Source organism: Bactrocera dorsalis, chromosome 5 (genome assembly GCF_023373825.1).
Source record: "Bactrocera dorsalis isolate Fly_Bdor chromosome 5, ASM2337382v1, whole genome shotgun sequence".
NCBI classification, from domain to species: domain Eukaryota; kingdom Metazoa; phylum Arthropoda; class Insecta; order Diptera; family Tephritidae; genus Bactrocera; species Bactrocera dorsalis.
In genome coordinates, this window is record NC_064307.1 from 16,905,289 (window position 1) to 16,927,067 (window position 21,779).

At 35.5% G+C, this 21,779-nt stretch overlaps 4 protein-coding genes across 14 annotated transcripts in view; 3 read left to right on the plus strand and 1 right to left on the minus strand.

Annotated features, from left to right (window-relative positions):
• Nucleotides 1–600: 600 nt before the first annotated feature.
• Nucleotides 601–1,380, plus strand: LOC125778668 (heat shock protein 23-like). The gene has a single exon (XM_049457583.1). It carries the CDS (start codon nt 769–771, stop codon nt 1,279–1,281), a length of 513 nt encoding a protein of 170 aa, XP_049313540.1. The 5' UTR covers nt 601–768; the 3' UTR covers nt 1,282–1,380.
• Nucleotides 1,381–4,895: 3,515 nt separating this feature from the next.
• LOC105222467 (heat shock protein 23) lies at nt 4,896–5,734 on the plus strand. Its single transcript, XM_011199813.4, has one exon. It carries the CDS (start codon nt 5,068–5,070, stop codon nt 5,578–5,580), a length of 513 nt encoding a protein of 170 aa, XP_011198115.2. The 5' UTR covers nt 4,896–5,067; the 3' UTR covers nt 5,581–5,734.
• Nucleotides 5,735–9,219: 3,485 nt separating this feature from the next.
• Nucleotides 9,220–10,330, plus strand: LOC105222468 (heat shock protein 27). Its single transcript, XM_011199814.3, has one exon. It carries the CDS (start codon nt 9,390–9,392, stop codon nt 10,020–10,022), a length of 633 nt encoding a protein of 210 aa, XP_011198116.2. The 5' UTR covers nt 9,220–9,389; the 3' UTR covers nt 10,023–10,330.
• A 1,816-nt stretch (nt 10,331–12,146) lies between these two features.
• The window catches only part of LOC115065858 (uncharacterized), a 28,406-nt gene continuing 18,773 nt past the window's right edge, over nt 12,147–21,779 (minus strand). For all 11 annotated transcript variants that reach the window (XM_049459202.1, XM_049459210.1, XM_049459205.1 and 8 more), the window contains exons 3-7: nt 16,983–17,214; nt 16,758–16,902; nt 15,872–15,992; nt 15,117–15,802; nt 12,147–14,727 (exon numbers count right to left, since the gene is read on the minus strand). In XM_049459202.1, the coding sequence (XP_049315159.1) occupies nt 13,955–14,727; nt 15,117–15,802; nt 15,872–15,992; nt 16,758–16,902; nt 16,983–17,214 (1,957 nt within the window). In that variant the 3' untranslated portion in view covers nt 12,147–13,954. The remainder of the gene's footprint in view (nt 14,728–15,116; nt 15,803–15,871; nt 15,993–16,757; nt 16,903–16,982; nt 17,215–21,779) is intronic.

Sequence of the window (21,779 nt, forward strand, 5' to 3'; positions counted from 1 at the left end):
ATCATACAGTGAGGGAACTTTTGAGTAAATTCTGGAAGTTAGAAATATGTATGCATTGTTTAAAAACATCTACTTACATATGTACATACATTATATAAGTTCATATTTAAATTATGACTCATAATTTGCTAAATATATTTTGGTGACTCTAAATTCTAATTTTGCAAAACAAAGTCCAAAGTATTTATACATATGTATGTACATACTTATATTTCTACATCATTTGTCCCATTAAACCAACTGTGCGCAAATTTGTAGCTTTGCATATATGTACTTACATAAGTATGTATGTATGTAAACAATATACATTTGTACAAATACATACATATATGTGAGTGAAGAAAGGGGTGTGTTTGCCAGCTAACATTTGCGTAAAACAACTCATCTAATTTTGTGCTTTAACCTTTTGTGCTTTTATAGAAATTTCTTGAAAATGTTCGAAAGTTCTGGCCAAACAAACTGTATCAAAGAGCGCGCATTCGTCAAGTGAGAGAGTAAAGACCCGTACATACTTTGATAACGTCGCTGCAATCTCTCGACACGACGGAATGGTTGCTCCGCCAGCTGTGAGTATAAATACACCGGCACACGCGATTAGCGGCATAGTTGAATTTCAAACAGCAAGCAATAACAAAGCGTTGAACAAGCGCACAAAAAAAAACCTCAAACAAAATCTAAAATAACTTTTTTGCCAAAAAGCAAAGCGAAAAAACTGTTTTTAAATTTTTCATTTACTGTGAAGTGAATAAACTAAATACAAAAGTAAAAATGTCGTCTCTACCATTGATCTTGAGCTTGGCTGATGATTTGAGCCGCTTAACGCCCTTCTACGAACCAGTGTTCTACACTCGTTGGCCCGCCGTTACCACCTCGCCCAGTGGCCGCTTGCGCAAATTCGAGAAAGATTTACCCGTAGCAACTGTGGGAAAGGATGGTTTCCAAGCCAGTATGGATGTACAGCAGTTCAAGCCCAGTGAGTTGACTGTGAAAGTGGTTGATGACCATATCGTTGTTGAGGGTAAACACGAGGAACGTGAAGATGATCATGGTTACATCGCACGACACTTTGTACGTCGCTATGCTTTGCCAAAAGGATTCCAGGCCGATAAAGTGGTTTCCACACTGTCTTCGGATGGCGTGTTAACAGTTAGTGTACCAAAGCCTGCCATCGAAGATAAGTCCAATGAGCGCGTAATCCAAATTCAACAAACCGGACCAGCTCATTTGAATGTAAAGGATAATCCTGAAGAAGCTACTAAAGAAGAAAAATCGAAATTATAAAGATTCAGTTCCTGTTAGATTAATTTATTAAGAGAAGAAAAGTCTGTTTATAATTTAAGTTTGTAAATAAATTTGACTAAATAATTTGAAACTTAGAAATGTCTTTCATTGATTGTTATAAAAATTTGTGGTGCGGAAAACAAAAATCTTAGCTTTGAATTTCTGAGGTCTTGACTTGAGTGTCGCTAAAGAGAGGAAGCTATGATTGAAAGTGTTGATCGATATATTTTTGATTTTATATTACTTAAACCGAATAAGGTTAGGGATACGTTGAAATGTGATTGTCGGTGGGTTTTTTATTCGAATTGAGAATTTATAAAAAGTTTTTTTTATATGAAATAAATGAGTTTTCTCCTGATATTGAAACGCTTCTGCTCATTATATGAGAATTTCTAAAAAAATTACTTTCTCTCTCACACACATAGAGAAAAAACATTACTTTTTTTGGATCAGTACTTTGACTCATGTTATTTGCTTTTAGTTTTTCTTTGCTTTGATTCATATGTACAGAAGTACACTTCCTAAAATAATTAATTATAATGTATTTAATAAGCCTTACAAAGATAGTTTGTTGAAAATTTTCAGTTAGTTGTGTTCTATGAGCTTTATTTGTTTTAGTTGCGATTATATATATATTATTATTATATATTATAGCACCACTATAGTCAACACTTAGTAAACAATATAATTATACTATTTAACATAGCAAAGAATTTTAAAAACTCCGTCCCCAAGAAAGTCAGGTTTAAGTAACCGGAACGGACCCGGATTTTTATCCGACCAAGGACTGTCAACTCGGCACCATTCCTCGAAATTAATTTAGGAATGTTTTATGCAGCAACAACCTGAGTCTTTGCAAAGACGACATCGAGTAGAAGTTCCAAAAGAGACGCTTAACAACATAGCCTAGTTCCCTGCATTCAACAATTTAATTATTACTAGTGAGGAGGCGTAAGTTAATGAATATGACGGCTAAACTGTCCAACAATCTACCGAATGGCGCTACAAAAATGAGCCGAAACACAAAACCGAAATTCGCAAAAAGCACTGAAGGCTATTTTAGCCGAAGCTTATAACATGTCATAGTATTGGCTCAGTCCATTTTGAAGGCGATAATAAATATTAAGTATTAACTGAACAATTTAACTTTTCCAGAACTAACCAACAACATCGCGAACAAAATCGTATAATTTCTTACAAAGAAAGAGAGAGATAAATGTTCTCTCTGAATTGCACCCTCATTTTTCATCTTCTCGTACTTTCTAACACACTCTGACAAAATACTAGTTTCAATTAGGGGATGAGCAGTTTTTCGTCAGACAACTCTTCTCTTATGCAAGTAGCTGATCGATTTTTATAATTCTTATGGTTTATATGTATGTAGTTCTGGAATTCTCTAGATTTTTTCAAGCGTTTATTGAAACTATTAGGTTAAAAGTTATAACGAACCGAAAACATAGCGTAGAGAATTTTAATTGCGTAAACTTATTTTTGTACTATGTAATCCAACAACATTTTTTTTAAACAAGCGTAGTAATTTATGATTTTACAATGCGTTATGTACAAGTTGTGAGTACCCTGTATGAAAAATATACTATTGTTTAAGAATTTAGAAACAAATAAATCGAGTTTGTAGCTTAAGTCTTTTGTTTCAATGAGACAAAAGCTCCTTCAATACTAACCGGAGAAAAATGTTCATGACGCCGGAAGTACTTGAATTTTGAAAGAATTATTACATGCTTTCTCTCATAGAGAATTAGAAATAATTCAAAAATATCTCAACCAGCTGCTTCAATGCTTGTAGACAGGGTAAAACAAAGATGGAATAACTATTGAAAATAAGGAAATTCGCAAAACATGCTATGAGTAAAAGTAAATTTCGATTTTCCCCTTTTTGCTTAAAGCTGTTAGAAAATATACCCAATATATTAATATTTTATCCATATCTTTAGAACTCTATTTCAGTAGTGAATTATAGTATTCCTACATTTGATACTGTAGATTTTGATTTTTGAGATGCCCCGTTCAAAGTATTAGCGTTGCTCGCTCGAGAGTTTTTAGCCAAAAACAATACTGTCACGATACGCCGGGACCTACATACTTACATATTCGCCTGACAGTGCTTCGCGAGACTTTTTTTATTGCCGAAAATTAAAAAAGCCTTGAAACGGTCGTTGTTTTTTAAGATAAATGGAAATTCACCGATTCTCAAGGATATCTCAAAGTCGAGTTTGAGAAGTGGTTCACCGATTGGTATAATACCGAATGGCGGCCATTTTGAATGCGACAACATTAATGTGGACGAATAAATAAATATTTTTTTTTTAACAAATTATCTTTATTTTTGAAATACTTCTATAAAAATATTCAACGTATTAAAACTCTAAAATTCGTAAAATAATGTTGACCACTGCTCTTGGACAGTTTTCTGATTTGGACATTTCTAATCACTATAAGAAAGCTGAATAATACATATTCTATACATAGTACATACATGTATGTATGCACATAACTATGTACATAATTATCAGCAGTAGATAGACAAATTTCTCTCGTAACGCACAATTTGGCATTCTGTTGTCGAACGACAGCAGTACTCGCAGTACAATTTAGATGCGTAACAGGGGTGATAGAATTTTCTGGATTGATGCCTAACAAATCTACTGGAAAGATAAACGAACATATACATACTTATGTACATATGTATGCACATATCGTCACCTAAAGACGATAAAATATCATCAAAAGAATCGAAATTGAGTTTTTTATTGCTTACGATTCATTATATTACATACATATATGTATGTACATTAAGTATTTAGCATAAAATTTTCAGCTGCCGCAGTCAGATATAACCATTTTATAACCAAAATTCAAATTTTGTTTCAATATAGTAATTGATTTCTACTATATCGATTTTTTTTAAAGTCATGTTAAGTTATTTTGCATTTGAGTTGACGATATACGCTCCTTTTTCCAGTCCGGAATGTTAGTGACATACATACTTATCTATCAACCATGTGGTGAGGAACCTTTGAGTAAATTCTGTAAATTATGAGAATAGGCTTTAATCATTACTTTTCAAATTGAATCGAATCCAATAGAAATATGAATTGTTCAAAAACGTTTGCATGAAAGTATAAACATACATACATATGTATGTATTTAAATTATGACTCATAATTTGCTAAATTTATTTTGATGTCTCTAACTGCTAGTTTTGCAATAACAAAGTCCAAAGTATTTACATATATATTTCTGCATCATTTGTACAATATACATACATATAATATATTTTATGTAATATGTAAAAATATACATACATAAGTATGTACATACATATGAACGTGAAGAAAGGGGGTGTGTTTGCCGGCTAACATTTGCGTAAAGCAACTCATCTAATTTGTGCTTTAACCTTTTGTGTTTTTATAGAAATTTCTTGAAAATGTTCGAAAGTTCTGGCCAAACAAACTGTATCAAAGAGCGCGCATTCGTCAAGTGAGAGAGTAGAGACACGTATGTACATACCATACTTTGATAACGTCGCTGCAATCTCTCAGCACGACGGAATGGTTGCTCCGCCAGCAGCGAGTATAAATACACCGGCACAAGCGATTAGCGGCATAGTTGAATTTCAAACAACAAGCAATAACAAAGCGTTGAACAAGCGCACAAAAAACCGCAAACAAAATCTAAAACAAATTTTTTGCCTAAAAGCAAAGCGAAAAAACTGTTTTTAAATTTTTCAATTACTGTGAAGTGAATAAACTAAATACAAAAGTAAAAATGTCGTCTCTACCATTGATCTTGAGCTTGGCTGATGATTTGAGCCGCTTAACGCCATTCTACGAACCGGTGTTTTACACTCAGTGGCCTGCAATCACAACTTCCCAAAGTGGTCGTTTGCGCAAATTGGATAAAGATTTACCACTAGCCACTATTGGAAAGGATGGCTTCCAAGCCAGTATGGATGTACAACAGTTCAAGCCGAGTGAGTTGACTGTGAAAGTGGTTGATGACCATATCGTTGTTGAGGGTAAACACGAGGAACGTGAAGATGATCATGGTTACATTTCACGACACTTTGTTCGTCGCTATGCTTTGCCGAAAGGATTCGAGGCGGATAAAGTGGTTTCCACGTTGTCTTCGGATGGTGTCTTAACTGTACATGCGCCGAAGCCAGCCATCGAGGATAAGTCCAATGAGCGTGTGATCCAAATTCAACAAACTGGACCAGCACATTTGAATGTGAAGGAGAATCCCAAAGAAACTACACAAGAAGAGAAGCCAAAAGCTTAAAAATTAAGCATTGATAACTAAGTCACTCACTATTTCTTTATTTCACACGATTTTGTGTTCAGTATTTATAAGTGTTAATTAATTCCTAGGAGAAGAAAAGTCTGTCTAAAATTTTATTTCGAAAATAAATTATTATTCAAAAAAAAAAATTAAATATTTTTTTGGTTTTCTTTATTTACTTTCGATGGTGTTTTGTAACGATGCTCAATTATGCTGTAAAGTTGTATACTTATGTATGTACATACATACATATGTACTGTATGGGTAGCAATTCAGATTGTACCATATACATATGAATCTTTTGTTGTACCTATACAAATGTAAGGTCGGAAGTAGGGACGTGCCGTACATATATCGATAATTGTATAAATATTAGCGTGGAGTGATATTTTATAACACAGCATTTGACCGAAACTACTTTTTGGTCCAGAAAAAAATTAATATAATTTTGAGTCAAAATTTTGTGTGAATTTAGAAGAAATTTTTAACTTGGGGAATATTCGAGTCTATGCTAAGTATCTGCAGAAAAATGACCCCTTATTGGAGTTGTATTATTTTTACCAGTTTTACCAAAACTTCGATCTCTCTTGGTGACAAGCTAACTCTAAACTTACGTTAACTCTATTTTGACGCAATATGTTATATTTTAATCCTTCAATTTAGGTTTGTGTCATTACTAGTATCTCAGTCTGTTAACATGTATGTATGTATGACGTTTTACAAATAATATGATGTAAAAGTGGTCTTAGTTGGGTTAAGATGACTAATTTTAAGTAGAGAATCCAGTCTAATGACAGACTCTGACGTACTGAAGAGCTCGGTACCCTTGAAGATCTGAGATAACATGGTTGATTCATTCTTTAGCTTCTCTCCTCGGATTTTTGCACACATTTTCTAATTAATTATACTCGCAACAAAGTTGCTAAGGAGAGTATTATAGTTTTGTTCACATAACGGTTGTTTGTAAGTACCAAAACTAAAAGAGTCAGATATAGGGTTATATATACCAAAGTGATCAGGGTAACGAGTAGAGTTGAAATCCGGATGTCTGTCTGTCCGTCCGTCCGTCCGTCCGTGCAAGCTGTAACTTGAGTAAAAATTGAGATATCATGATGAAACTTGGAACACGTATTTCTTGGCTCCATAAGAAGGTTAAGTTGGAAGATGGGCAAAATCGGCCCACTGCCACGCCCACAAAATGGCGGAAACCGAAAACTTATAAAGTGTCATATCTAAGCCATAAATAAAGATATTAAAGTGAAATTTGGCACAAAGGATCGCATTAGGGAGGGGCATATTTGGAAGTATTTTTTTTGGAAAAGTGGGCGTGGCCCCGCCCCCTACTAAGTTTTTTCAAAAATGGAAGAAATCAGATAATAACCACGCCCACCTCCCATACAAAGGTTATGTTGAAAATCACTAAAAGTGCGTTAGCGGACTAACAAAAAACGTCAGAAACACTAAATTTTACGGATGAAACGGCAGAAGGAAGCTGCACCCAGGCTTTTATTAAAAATTGGAAAACCATATCTCAGGAACTACTCCACCGATTTCAATGAAATTCAGTATATAATATTTTCTTCACACCCTGATGATATGTACGCAATATGGGTGAAATCGGTTTACAACCACGCCTTCTTCCAATATAACGCTATTTTGAATTCCATCTGATGCCTTCTCTACATAATATATACATTAGGAACCAATGATGATAGCGGAATAAAACTTTACACAAATACGGTATTTGAGCTGAGGTATCCCTTGTGGAAAAATTGTCGTGATCGGACTATAACTTTTCAAGGTCCCTGATATCGAACACGAAGAACTCAGTGCCTAACCTAAACTAACCTAATTTTTCAACGAAAATATCGGGAATCTTTCAGAATTTAATTCTAATTAATTTTACAGCAAAATACAAAAATATGTAAATGACGGATAATGAAATCTCGATTATCCCTTTATCATGCGAGAGTATAAAATGTTCGGTGACACCCGAACTTAGCCCTTCCTTACTTGTTTAAACTTGACAATATGAATAATTCAATAGACTCACTTTTTGGATGTGACTGTACCCATTTTTCAACGAAACCTCATTTCTGATAAGTATCTCTACTGTTTTGGAACCAATTTAGTTCGTAACATGCATAAACCCCCATTGTCACCGTATGAAATCGGCTAACAATCTCATCTACTTCAAATATAAGGCTTTTTGAAGTCGAATTAAACTAGGCCCAAAATCATATGACAGATTGCGTTGATTTTTACCTGATAAATACATACTTATATATGCATTATATGTAAATATGTATATCTGTATTTGTATGGTACATAAGTATGTAAGTACATAAGTATATTGGCGCGCAAAAAACTCTCAACAACATTTGAGAATAAAATTGATATTTGAGTTATTCTAGTATATGAAATATCTATCTAGAATGTTCTATGTACATACATATGTGCAACATGTACATATGTACATATGTATGTATGTATACAGGTATACATAATAGGTTCTCCAGGCCCAGTTGTCTAATTGAAGTACATTCATTTCGGGGGTAAATTTGTGCGTACGTGACCAAAAGCACAAATTCGCATATGTATGTATGTATGTATCTTTCTTTGCCGAAATGTTTGCACCGCCAAATTGAAATAAAAAAAGTTCATTAAATGTGTATGTATGTATATAAGAGTGTTTGATTGCATCACATAGATTCCGGTGCTTCTCTTAAATTCAACGCTGAGAAACTCTTCGGGAGGAAAGAAGTAGCAGATTTGAAGTTGCTTAAAATATTTATGTACATACTTACATACATATGTATTTGCAAAGAAAGTCTTAAAAAAATTTCAACCCAATAATCCAGCCGTTTCGGTGAAATTTTCCTAACCGACTCTGAAAACAACGTTTCAAGGAAAATACTAAAATTCTTTCAAATACGCTAATATGTATGTACATATGTATGTAAATATCTCCGAAATTATTTGGCGGATTAACTGCATACAGACATACATATGAATGTATGTACATAGCTCATATATTTTGACACTTTATTAACAATTTCCAGCACGAGTTTGTTGGCACTTCTGTAGATATTTATTCATACTTTCTAGTACATTCTGGTAAAATCATGGCTTCTGACTAGTTTTGGAAGAAAATAAAATTGTGTAGAGTACATTAATTAGATTAATTATATTTTTATGTATTTTTATATGTACATCTTTAACTACATTGCTATAAGTTTGTCGTACTTTAATTCTTCACATATATACATAAATACATACATACATACATAGTATATTTAAATTTTAAAAACATTTTGTTTATCAAAAAACCGGCAAATATATGTAAGTATTTGCAAAGAGATTTCAAAGGTAAATCGCTAAAAATGAGGAGCACTGAGTAACATTTTCTCTTTGACTCTCACTTAAAAACCATTTGAACTCTTTCGTCAGCAGTAAGCTAATCATATACATACGTTCAGTATACAAGTACAAAGAGTTTTGCTTTGGCGCACAAAGAAATTTGGTTGACGCACACAATTGGAAAAGTGTAGAAATGTATAGAAAACTGGAGAATCTTCGCCGGTGAGTTGAGCAATGCGCTCTTTCCTTCGTCAGCGGGTATAAAAGCAGCAACAGTTCCTCGTTCCCCTCAGTTGAAAATAAAAATTCAAAGAGTAAATTTGCGCAGAGCAAAGCGAAGTGAAAACCAAAAGAAAGCTTTTAACTTTTGTGTTAAGTTCAAAAAATCTTGAATATACATAAATATCTTTATTTTAGTGTAAAGAAATACATAACAAATTCAAAGGAAAATGGCAATTGTTCCACTACTAGCAAACTTGGCTCGTGAACTTGATACTGATTACAGAGACTTGGAGCACTACTGGGATGATGATTTCGGTTTCGGTATACATCCAATGGAAATTTTCCGACCGACGCGTCATTCGTTAATGCTACAGCCACGTCGTCGCCATTATCCATACGATCGTGCACAAGTGTTGGCTCGTCGTGCCGCACGTTTGGGCAAGGATACGGCTGAATGTTCATCGTTAATACCCACTGTCGGCAAAGATGGGTTCCAAGTGTGCATGGATGTATCACAGTTTAAGCCCAACGAATTGACCGTTAAAACCGTGGACAAGACGGTGATTGTGGAGGGTAAACATGAGGAGCGTGAAGATGACCACGGCATGATACAGCGACATTTCATACGCAAATATACACTGCCGAAGGATTACGATCCAAAAGATGTAGTGTCTACAATTTCATCGGATGGTGTACTCACAGTCAAAGCACCACCACCACCAAGCAAGGCTATTAAAGCGAACGAACGCATCGTACAGATACAACAGACAGGGCCGGCTCATTTGAGCGTAAAGGCACCGGAGGAAACAAACAGCGATGGCAAGGCGAAAGAGAATAACGAAAAGAAGTCTGGAAAATGAGTGAATGTATATGTGCAAAAGAAGTTGCGTTACAAAAGCACTATATAAAAATCATTACACAATTCATTGTCAAGATTTCTGGCCGTTGCCATCCATTTAGCATAAGTCGACTGAAAGCTATTCCACCACTAAAACATTTAATGTTTCAGTATTTTATAATAAACTAAAGATTAATTCTTTGCATTTTTTTCCTTTTGTAATTTTACAAAGTTTTCGGTGACTACTGTGTAGTAAATACTATGAGAAACACTCATTTGTAACCGATATTTTTTGTCAAATAAATATTTTGTACGTTTTAAAAACTAAAACTTGTTTTTTTTGTTTTTATTTTTATGTATGTACATATGTATATTTAAAAGAAATGTAGGCAACTGAACCCTTATTTGTAGTCGTCCAGACAATAGTTGCCACTAACTCGAAACTGAGATTTTAATTGGTAAATGCAGAGTGTGCACTATGTTGCAGGTTCTCTAGATGGAACTCCTTTTGAAAAGAAATTCGTTTAAAATGTCGTCATCTACAGATAATTGATTATCGCGGTTTTTAATATTAACCGTAGTTCGTACTTATTGTATGACATTGGATGTCGTAATATTGTATTTATCAGTGCTGATTCCAATTGCATTATTTATATGTTCCTCTCAATCTTAAATACTACTGAGGGTCTCCGATTTTTTTTTTAGAATTTCGGTCGTAAATTAGTCGGTTGTTGTTGCAAAGGCTATCTAGACCCAATTTGGGTAGGAATGGTGCAAGGTTATCGTCATCGAAAGCACCAAACAGTAGGGTAAAAAAATGTGCTGTTCCGAGTGAGTCGGACCATAGAGGAAGAAATTTAAGGTGAATTGGCTTCCAAAGAAGTAAAAAGGAGCACACTGCCACCACAGGCTGTTCTATGATACAGGAATTTACCCCAATTGCCGGATAAAAATGTTTGTTATTTTAGCGATATAACCCTGCTTGGATTGATATGGAGCCAGTCGCATTTTAATCTCTTTTTATACCTTGAGCGGGATATTTGAGTTTTCCAAAAAGTTTGAAACACCCTGAGGAAACCAAAGAGACGTTATAAAATATATATGTACATATACAAATGATCAGCGTGACAAGCTGAGTCGATTTAGCCATGTCCTTAGAATTGCCTGTTGTATGTACACGATCTAGTCCCTAAGTATTTGAGAAATCGTTCTGTTCTCACCATTAAGCTGTGCATTTGTCGGAACCGACGATATCGGATGAAGCTGCCATACAAACTGACCAATCAAACTCAAGTCTTTGTAACGGAAACTTTTTTATTTGACAAAATATATTCACAAAATTTTGGTTATTACCCAAGGCATAGCTACATTCCTCGAACTTATTGTTCTGATCGGATAACTATAGCATGTCGTCGAATACATAATTACTTCTACCTGCCAAAATTTAATTAAATACTCGATCACCAATCCTCAGGCTACTGCTATCCGTTTCCCACGATAGTTGGATCTACGTAACTGGAACGGACCCGGATTTTTTATTTGGTCAATGACTGTCCTACTTGGCAGAATTCTGCCGCTACACCAATTAAAGTAAAAATACAACATCCATATACTTGTAATTAAGTTATTCTTTTTTATTTTACACAAAAAATGTTTAAAATTTTTTGCTTTTAAAATTACATTAATAATATAGATATAATTTTACATAGTTTTCCATAGTATGCGTTTTAAACATACTTAAATTGTAATAAATGTAATATAATTATTAATTAAATTAATTACAAAATTCCATTTGCTTATGATTTTATACTAGTATTTTGTATACATACTGTACAGAAATCGGAAATGAGAAAAAAAGAAGTTCATATATATTTATATAATTAAGTAAATAAGCTAATAATGTATAGTATTATTACTCGAGGCAGGCGCATTAAATAGAGAAGGAAGAAATTGGCAATTTGAAAAGGTTATTGTGAACAGGAGTTGTAATCTCAAACATGTTCTAGTTAAAAACAAGCGGTTGTTTCGAAGCGCAATCCTAAAATAACGGTTTATTTATGTATTTATAGAAAAATATTTGTTTCTTTCTAAGTTTCTTCATATTGTTTTCACTTTTCATTTTTATTTATTTTTTGTTTGTTTATTATAGGTATGTCTGTATGTTTGCATTTCCTGCTTTTAGTATCCACATAGAAAATATATGGATTAAGTGAGCTGTTTATTGACTCCGCTGTATTATATGATACTGTTGTACTGTGAAAAGTTCTGGTATTAATTTCCAACTTTTGCTTGCCATTTACATTTAAAGCATATTGATACTTTAAAAACAAAAAATATATGTAGGTTAATACATGTGTGTGATTTTCACAAGTGTATGTGTGTGTGTAAATGTATGTATGTTCGATTCGCAAAAAAGTCTAAAAATGACAAATTGTTTAATCACAGTTTTTACTTAGCATTACCTTTCCAAAATCTCAAAAATTCCTTCACTCAATTTAAATATGTACATATGTATATGTAAATATGTTTTCAAAGTGAAAATTAGAGATTTCAAAACTAAATGCTTTCAGAAAAAGTTATTTTCAGTGCTGTAATGATGTTGCTTTTGCATTGCACGCAAATGTATGTGGGTTTGTGTTATAATTTACGCGTTTTGAGTTGTGAAATTGTAGAGAGCAATAGGACAAATCCAATATTTGTTAGGATTTCTGATTGATGTGAATATTTTGTAAATTGTCACAAATTATGATTCACTAATGAATATGGATTTCTGTAAGAAAGAATTGAAAGAAATCGTTTTAACTAAGTACTTAGATGTTACTAAAAATTTGGCACACACTTTTTCAAGTTTTCTCGAATAATTTCACTATAAATCTGCGGAATTTCGACAATAAATATTTCTTGACTTTATCATGTTTTCCTTTAACTACATTTGAGTTGATATTTCATACAGAAATTAAATATTTTTTATCACTTTTTAGCAAGCAGATTATCTAAATGATAGATTTCCGTAGTAAAATAATTGAAAATTTATTTATTTTTTTATAAGCAGCTTGAGACCATAAATATGAGAAAATGATTTTAGATTTTTTTGTAAAATTTTCGTATAAATTGAGCTTACACCCTTGTTATATGTTGAATTAAGCAAAATTTACAAACGATGAGGTGCACAACTACTAATATGTATCTTGTAACGGTCAGAAAAAATTTGAATTTTCATTCAACTAGTCGCCTAAACAAACCGTTCCCACGACAGCCGAGCTTACGTAACTGGTACACAACCGGATTTTTAACCGATCAAAGACGGTCAACTCAGCAGCATGCTTCAAAATTATAGCATAGATTTTTTCTGCAGCTACAGAAACAACAATATACCTAAACAATCAAAAATGCGGAAAAAAATAATTCCATGACGTGTCTACAAATTATGAACATTTTCCATAATCTATAAAAAAAATTGTATTATTTTTTCAAATATCGGATTTGTCCTGCTTTCGCATATAACTACAAAAATTATAGCCGCTTAACAAATTTCAAAATTCAAAATTCACATTTCATTATTTTCTTTATTTCTTTCCTAACTGCAGCTTACATATTTATAACGAACAGTCTAAACGCTGTGTTAATTAAGCTTTAGTTCAGCCGACACAAGCGAATATTCAAAAAGTCTCATTCAAGTATAGTGTAGGTCCACTTAAAATAAAAAAAAAAACGAAAAACAAAAAACACATTAAGCGTGAATAAATATTTGGACGCAAGTTAACCTTATTTGTTGCACGCACAAACACTAAAGTCAATAAAAATAAAATACAGTTATGTGCGTACACAACAACTTAGAGAGCGTCAACTCAGTACATTTAGTTCCATATTTTCATATAGGTAGGTAGATAGATGCATACACTTCATTTAAGTATTGGACTCGATGAAGTCGGGCAGAATTGCTGTGTTGTACGCTCATTTTCTGAGCAGATTTTCGCAACTGCCACTCAAATTTGGCAACGATTTAAACATTGGCGTCGACGTGGACTGCCGTCTGGACGTGCCCATACTCGTCGTTGCAGCCGTGCTGGGTATGGCTCTGCTTCTCAGCAAATCCTGCGCATTTGCGCCCACGCCCACCTCATCCACCGTGTGCAGGGACCGGCGTAAGGCGGCCTGTGTCTGACGCGTTGTTGGCATTGTTACATTTACCGCATAGGCGGCTGGTGGCGACAGCGGTGACGTGGGCAACTCCATATCCAGTATTGTATCTGCCGCTGTAGCCGAATTTTGTTTTAGCAGTTGCCGTATACGTTTATTGCCACCGGCCGGTAATGTGCTTCTCATCGAGTACACGGGTTCTATGGGCACTGCTGATGGCAGTAAGACGTCGTTTACTTCGGCGCCCAGCATCGGTTCGCTGTCCGGTCCGATCACCAGTTTTGTGTCCGAGTAGCGACGTAAGTCTTTCGTTAGAAATTTATCCAGCTGTTCACTTTCAGCTTCGACATCCGCTGCACTGGGCGGCGTCAATGTGTTTGCGTGTCGATAGCTCTCCGTGGCGGGGTAATCAACCGATGATTCCATGCTCAAACCCATCGAGTCATTGAGGATGTCGCGATTCTCTACGAATATCGATGAATTGGAATAACGTTTGGTGTGCGGCTTGTAGGCGAAACCGCCCAAACCGTTGGCCACCGCATTGGACACGCCTGAACTGATCGAGGGTGCCTTTTGATCGCCACTACCTGAGAATAGAAATAAAAATTATTTATTAAGAAAAATCATTTAAATAAGTTCTGATTGTAAGATTTTATCAGTTCCGCGCTAGAGTGTCTAAAGAAAAAAAAAAAAAAAAGTTCATGGCTTCTCATTACGATAATCCGTCTTTCCATTATAGCATTATTGTGACTGCCTTTTTGACCAAACGCGAAACGAGAGTTATAGCTCATCCAAGGTATTTACTATCTGTGAAATTTTTTTGTTTTCGAAACTGAGAAATTCGCTTTCTATTTTTCCGTCTTGTCTCCATAATTCACAATAATAAAATGTGTGAAGATTTGAATTCTCATGGAATATTTAAACACTATCCTGCCTTAGCCATCACTTTCATTATTGTTATTTTTTTTTAACTTACCACTAAAACTACTCAATTGTAGCGCATGCTCACGTCCTGTATCCGTAGAAATGCCACCAGTGCTGAGATCTTGACGTGAACCACCGCAAACGTCATTTACCGAACCGCGACTCGAATTCTCCGAATGCTCGAGTACATTGTGTATTGAATCGTGAAATGGTGTCATGCTACCCGAACCTTGTGGACACGGACGGAAGGATGAGATCTGCGAAACCACATCGTCTAATGCCCAATCACGTTCGTAATTACTCTGCAGCTGTCCACATTCAATATTTGCCGCTACGGCCACCTGTCCCACCTGCTGTTGTGGCGGCAAATGGCTGTGGTGATGTGTGGTAGGCAAAACATCCGAATCCGTATCACCGCTCTGTTGCAAACGACGCTGTTCGGCTGGAAGATGATAATGATGCAATGGGTGCTGATGTAATGTAGCGGCACCTTCTATATCCAGACTACCAGAAATGCTACCGTTACCACCAGCAGTGACGGCATAGTTGTAACCATTCGAGGCGGAAGCGCCATTGGCTACGATTTCAACATTTGGACCATCACCGGCGGCGGTGGGCGCATTAATGCTAGAGGGATGTGGTTCACAGGAGCCCTCGTGATGAGTGCGATGTTGGACAGCGGGTGATGGTGGCGACATAGCATGCACTTTTTCTGGTGCATTTTGTATGAGCAGTATTCTGTAAGTGATTTAATGTGAAAATTTAGCAATTTTTCTTTCCATTGGTAAAAAATAAGTATGACCGAACCTGTTTCTGGCCTTCCAACGATGGCATAGATGCAAATAAGCTTTGCATTGAATATACATGAAGACCACGCCGCCAGTGAGTCCCACTGTTACCACGGCCAGTTTCGTCCAGAAGGGCCAATCTATTGAAAATGAATTCAAAAACGTATTTATCATACATATTTACAACAACATATACATATGTACATAGAGCAAGTATTTATATTTCATCTGATCAAAATTGACTCGGACTGACCCATTTACACTAAGCGCGCAAATCGAATCGTTAAAACAAAGTTTTTCTGGATTTGTACATTTTTTTGCTTGCTTGAAATTTTGTGCTCCCGAATGGTATCACGACTACCGAGTACTTGAAAATGTCGCAGAAGTGTTTTATTGAAAATCGTGAAGTCATCGAAAACTTGTCTCGCGCGAGACGTCCATCCTACTTTATTAATAACGCCAACACCAGAAAAGTTAAAGAAAAAATGACTTAAAATCATCGTTTTGACAAAAGAGAAATAGCAGAGGATCTCTATCTCGATTCATAGGAGATGGGATCGAGTCAACACATTTTTATTAATTTTATGGTTATTATTGGTTATGTAACGTAACAACGTTAGACGACTACAAGAAGATCTCTGTCTTTTGCAGACACGTCGTCGAATAAAGGTCGCAAAAAACATGCCTCAAAACGTAGCTGAGGACCCCACATTCGTCAAACGAATCATCATTACTGATAAGACGTGAGTTTATGAATACGACATCCAGCAATCGACCGAATGACGCTGTAAAAATTAACTAAAATCGAAAATATCAAAATCCGCCGATGCACAGACGCGGGAAATTTACGCTTTCCTCAGTCCGGGTCAAATTTGATTATACAGTATTTGGAATTGCTCACTTACCAATCAGTCCACGCTTCACATCATCAGCGGCACGCTCGATTAACACACAAAGCGACCAAATGACACATAAAGCGGCGGCGCAATGAAATAATACCGAACAGCAGAGACGTCTTCGCTCAATTCCAGAAATGTCAAGGCTGCGCCACTGTAAAGATATAGCAAATTTGATTGCAAATGTTATGACTACAGCAAAACGACTCCACTTCAGTGTTGCAATAAACTAACCTCATTGAATGGTTTGATTTTTGTGTGCATTATAAATGGAAATTTGCATAGTTCGCATGCGTTCGTTTCGGATGCCGTTAGCCATTGCTGGAGACACGCTTGATGGACGTATTTTAAGCTACCCGCACAATAGCAGGGCGTCAATAACGGATTTTGTGGATCGCTCTCACAATGGCAGATGCGACAGATATCGCCGCTACTCTGAGAGGCCTGACTGCTGCCCGATCCAAATCTGCAAAGAAACAAAAAAAAGGTTGACATTAAAAAATATAATAATTAAGTTACATTAAATGTGTAAAAAATGTATGGAAATATTTCACTCGGCGCACGAATGGTAATTTGTATAGCACGTGCAAGAGATTAAGGCTGCTAATTATTCGCGTAGTACTACTCGTATTTTAAGCGATCAATGTTTCAATGTTTTTGCTTTTGCTTTTATCGCACGGGGCCTATCGTAAAAAGTCACGAAAACTCGCTCATGTCCAAAGCAAAATGCAAGTTGTTGTATGTACTCGGTTATGTGCTAGGGTGTGTCATTTTTCTTTCAAACTTTTTTTCCTACTGAAAAATAGGCTGAAACTTTTACAAAGGTAAAAGATAGATAGACGCTTAAAATTGATATAAATTATCTGTATGACGACCTGGGTCGATAAGCCATGTTCGTATGTCGTTATATACGCGAAATATTCCCTCAGTTTTCGAGATATTGATCTGAAATTTTGTATATGTTCTTTTCTTTGCAAGAAGCTGCTCATTTGTCGAAACCCTCGCTTTCAGACCATTATTGGATGTAGCTGTCATACAAACTGACCGTTCAAAAACAAGTCTTTGCATAGAAAACATTTTTATTCGGCCAGATATCTTCACGAAACTTGGCATGAGATGTTAGCCAAGACAATGCGACAATCTCCAAATAAACTGTTCAGATCGGCTCACTATAGAAGATAGCTGTCATACAAACTGTCCGAACAAAATCAAGATAAAAAATTATGTATACCCTTTTTAGCTATAAGAAATACTCATTTGCAGGGTACTATAGCTTCGGTGGAGCGGAGGTTTGCTGTCTTTTGTTTATTTTAAAGCTTCTTATTTTATAGCTTGACATTTCAACATTTCAAAAAGGAACTGAAAAATTATTCAGGCAGCAATCTGATCATTGAAAAAAAGTTTACCTAAAAATGGCACACCCTAATATATACATAAATATAAATATGCCAAAATGGTTAATAAATATAATATTTGTAAGTATGTATGTATGCAATCGTGCAGGAATGCAAAATATTTTTTTTTATATTGCAAAAGGAAAGCTTTTAATTGATCCATAAATACTTCAACATTATGCAATATACTATAAGAGGGATGTGGAACGAGCGAAGTGACATTTAAGAATTCCAAGTCTACGTACATACATTCCAATGAAATGTATTTCCTTATTGTAAGTGGTATTTTAATCATTTAGTAAACTGAAATGTATACTATGTAGCTTGGCAAAGCTGGACCACAAGTGCTTGCATGGTTCCGAGGTCCTTCCGGTTCGGATTTAATCACAAGAGCTCTAGTAAGCTTCTTCGCTTTGAACGTGGAGTACTAGTTATATCTTTTCAGACTGGATAAGGCTTAATCGTTTTCTCAGTCAAAATTGGCTGAAAGTTTTTGGTGGTTTGAGGTAGAATCACTCTAGCACCTTTTTCTTGACTGTCCCGCCTTATTATTTCTCTCCGAAGGCCAATCAATAGTCAACCAACTGAACTGTACACAATGAACTCGCTTCAAAGCGTTGAAATTCGACACAATTTTTAGCAAAGTTATAGCGTCTGTATTTTGGGGGGCATGAAATAATTTTATTAACCACCTTGAAAAAGGAAGGATCATCATCAGCGATTATTACTTAGTATTATTGAACCGTTTGAAGAACGAATTCACCGAAAAACGTTGGCATTTGAAGAAGAAAGAAGTCCTGTTTTACCACGACGATACGCCGTGTCCCAAGTCAGTGAAAACAATCCATTGATTGAACCTCGAATTTCTTCCGCAACTACTGTATTCTCCAGATCTGACACCCTGCGACTATTTCCTGTACTCAGATCTCAAAAGAATGCGCGCTGGGAATAAATGTTCATCGCCGAAACCGATGCCTATTTGGAAGCAAAAGATAAATCATACTACCAAATTGGTATCGAAAAGTTGTAGGGTCGCTATAACGAGTGTATCACCTTTAAAGGGAATTATGTTGAATAAAAAAATGCGACTAATGTGGTTTACTATGGTAGGCCGGCGACTTTTCAATTGACCTGTTAGTCTGATTTTTTGAGGTATCGATTTGAAATTTTGCACACGTTCTTTTCTCCCCAAGCAGCTACTCATCCGGAAGTCGCCGATATTGGACCACTGCAAAATATAGCTGTCAAAGAAACTGATCAAAATCAGGATAAAGACATTTTTATACCTTTCATGCGGTAAGAAATGTAACTGTGAAGGATTTTACAGTTTTCTTTTTTATATTGATTTTAAAAACTTAAGACTTGTGGTAAAATGCCATTATTTATAGAAAATGTAAGACATGGATTGGATTCATAATCATTCTTCCTCAAAAAAATTTTGTGTGCGCATGCGTCAGAGGACATGTTAGCGCAAGACCTGTCTACGTACCCGGAACGGACCCGGATTTTTTATTCGGTCAAAGACTGTCAAATCGGCAGAATTCTGCCGCTACAACAACAACAACTCGTATAATCTGTTCGACTCGCTACTCACTAACTAATCTATCATTTTTTATGCTGCCTAATACTTTCCGGTAGGCGTAGACACATGCAAAACATTTCTTATTGTATTGCTATGAAAAATCACTGTAATTTTCTACATAACTGTAATTACTTTATATAGACAAACCGATTTCTGAAAACACTCATTGCGTTTATCATTTCGTTTTAAAATTTAAAGTATCACTACACTCGTGGCATAATATCAGAAGAGCCGACAATTCAATTTTTGTTTAGCCTCTCTCACCCAATGCTGACCACTTGATGAAAATAGTTCGTTATTCAACTGTCTCTAATTATTTAGTGTTATATACAATTTAGCCCACACACATACGTATGTATGTACACACATATGTTTGTATGAATGCCTAATTTATTACGAAACAAAATTACGTGTAAAAAACACGTACCTATCAACAGTTGAACTGTCAAGATTCATTCGTGCAATTGCCGTACATAAACACACACACACACGTACGTGCATACAAAGCACATAATTATATACGGCTCTTCAAATAGAGTGCATTTATTTATTTGCATGCTAGTTTTATAAGTTCGAATGGAATTTTATTGAACAAAGTCAGCACTATTCAGCTGGGAAATTATCAGGCGACCCACCCATATGATGTTTGATTTACATTTCCGCGATTTTATAGTGAAAACTATTTTTCTACAAAAGTTGGAATTTCTGGAAAATATTTTTATTTGAAATGTTTTCATGTTAAAAACTAAATTAAAAACAAAAATTGATGAACATTTATTTAATTATTATTTTTTTTATTTTTATAATTTTTTTTTTACGTGCGGTATAAAGAATAGCATAAAGTGCGATTTTGTCTATCCAAATAATATTTACTAATGTATATACTATACATACTATATACATAGTATATCTATAGTGACGCATTTTTAGGAATTCTCTACAAATTGCAAGTTTATTTATAAACCAGTTTGAGCAATTCGTTTGATGAATGAGCAATACGCACTTTAGTGCCGACAATTTACAAATAAAAATAATTAATGCATTTAGGTGCAAATAATCAATCAACTTTTATTACAATTTATTTGTTGACGACACTATTCGTCTTCATTTAATATTGTCTCATGTCATCCGCATATTTTGTATAAATGTGTACGTATATGTACATATGTATGTATACTACGTACGATTTTAGTAGCCTGAACAAAAAAAGAGAGACCAACTGATCGATCGAAATGAATTTTTGTATGGAAAACTTTTTTATTTGACAAATTATTTTCCCAAATTTTGGCGTAGATTATTATCTAGCGCCACTATAAGTTTCGAGGAATATAGCTGATATTTAGTGCGCTCGCAAGGTCCTTCTAGCCAAGGGTAAATCGTAAGAGGTGTAAGGAACTCTACGCTCTCAGTATTTGTGTAATACGAGGTTTGACAATTAAGTAATGAGACTGATTTTATTGCCGCGCTTGTGGTAAACCTGTGACCTTGAAATTCCCTTTCTCTTTTTCCGACATCCCTTCCCTCTCCATTGATATATATACCATCGCTCTAGCTTGTTTTGTTCACCTGCTGCGTCCAGTTGAATAGACGTGTGTTTGTAGTGCTCGTCACGAAAATGGAAAAACGAAATCAAGAGCAACGCGTCGCGATAAAATTTTTCGCCAGATTGGGCGAAACAGCTTCGGAAACGTACGCTAAAATTGTAAGAGTGTATGGTGATAGTGCTCTTAGTCGTGCCCAGGTGTTTCGATGGCACAAAGAGTTTAAGGAGGGGCGTGAAAGCGTGGAAGACGAGGCGCGGAGTGGGAGACCAGTCGAGGTGCGGACTGACGCGAATGCGCAGCGTGTTCGCGCATTAATCCGTGAAGATCGGCGTTTAGCAGTTGTGAACAACTGTGAATCAAGTCTACTATTGCCAAGTACTCGAAAGATTGCGAAAACGAGTCAACAGGGTGCGCCCAGACATCGCTCGTAACTGGATCCTTCATCACGACAACGCGCCGTGCCACACCGCCCTCAGCGTGTCCCAGTATTTGGCCTCTAAAGGGATCGCCG

Excerpts from the sequence above, each read along its gene's own strand:
- LOC105222467 (XM_011199813.4), top strand. The coding sequence starts at position 5,068 with ATGTCGTCTCTACCATTGATCTTGAGCTTGGCTGATGATTTGAGCCGC.
- LOC105222468 (XM_011199814.3), top strand. The coding sequence starts at position 9,390 with ATGGCAATTGTTCCACTACTAGCAAACTTGGCTCGTGAACTTGATACT.
- LOC125778668 (XM_049457583.1), top strand. The coding sequence starts at position 769 with ATGTCGTCTCTACCATTGATCTTGAGCTTGGCTGATGATTTGAGCCGC.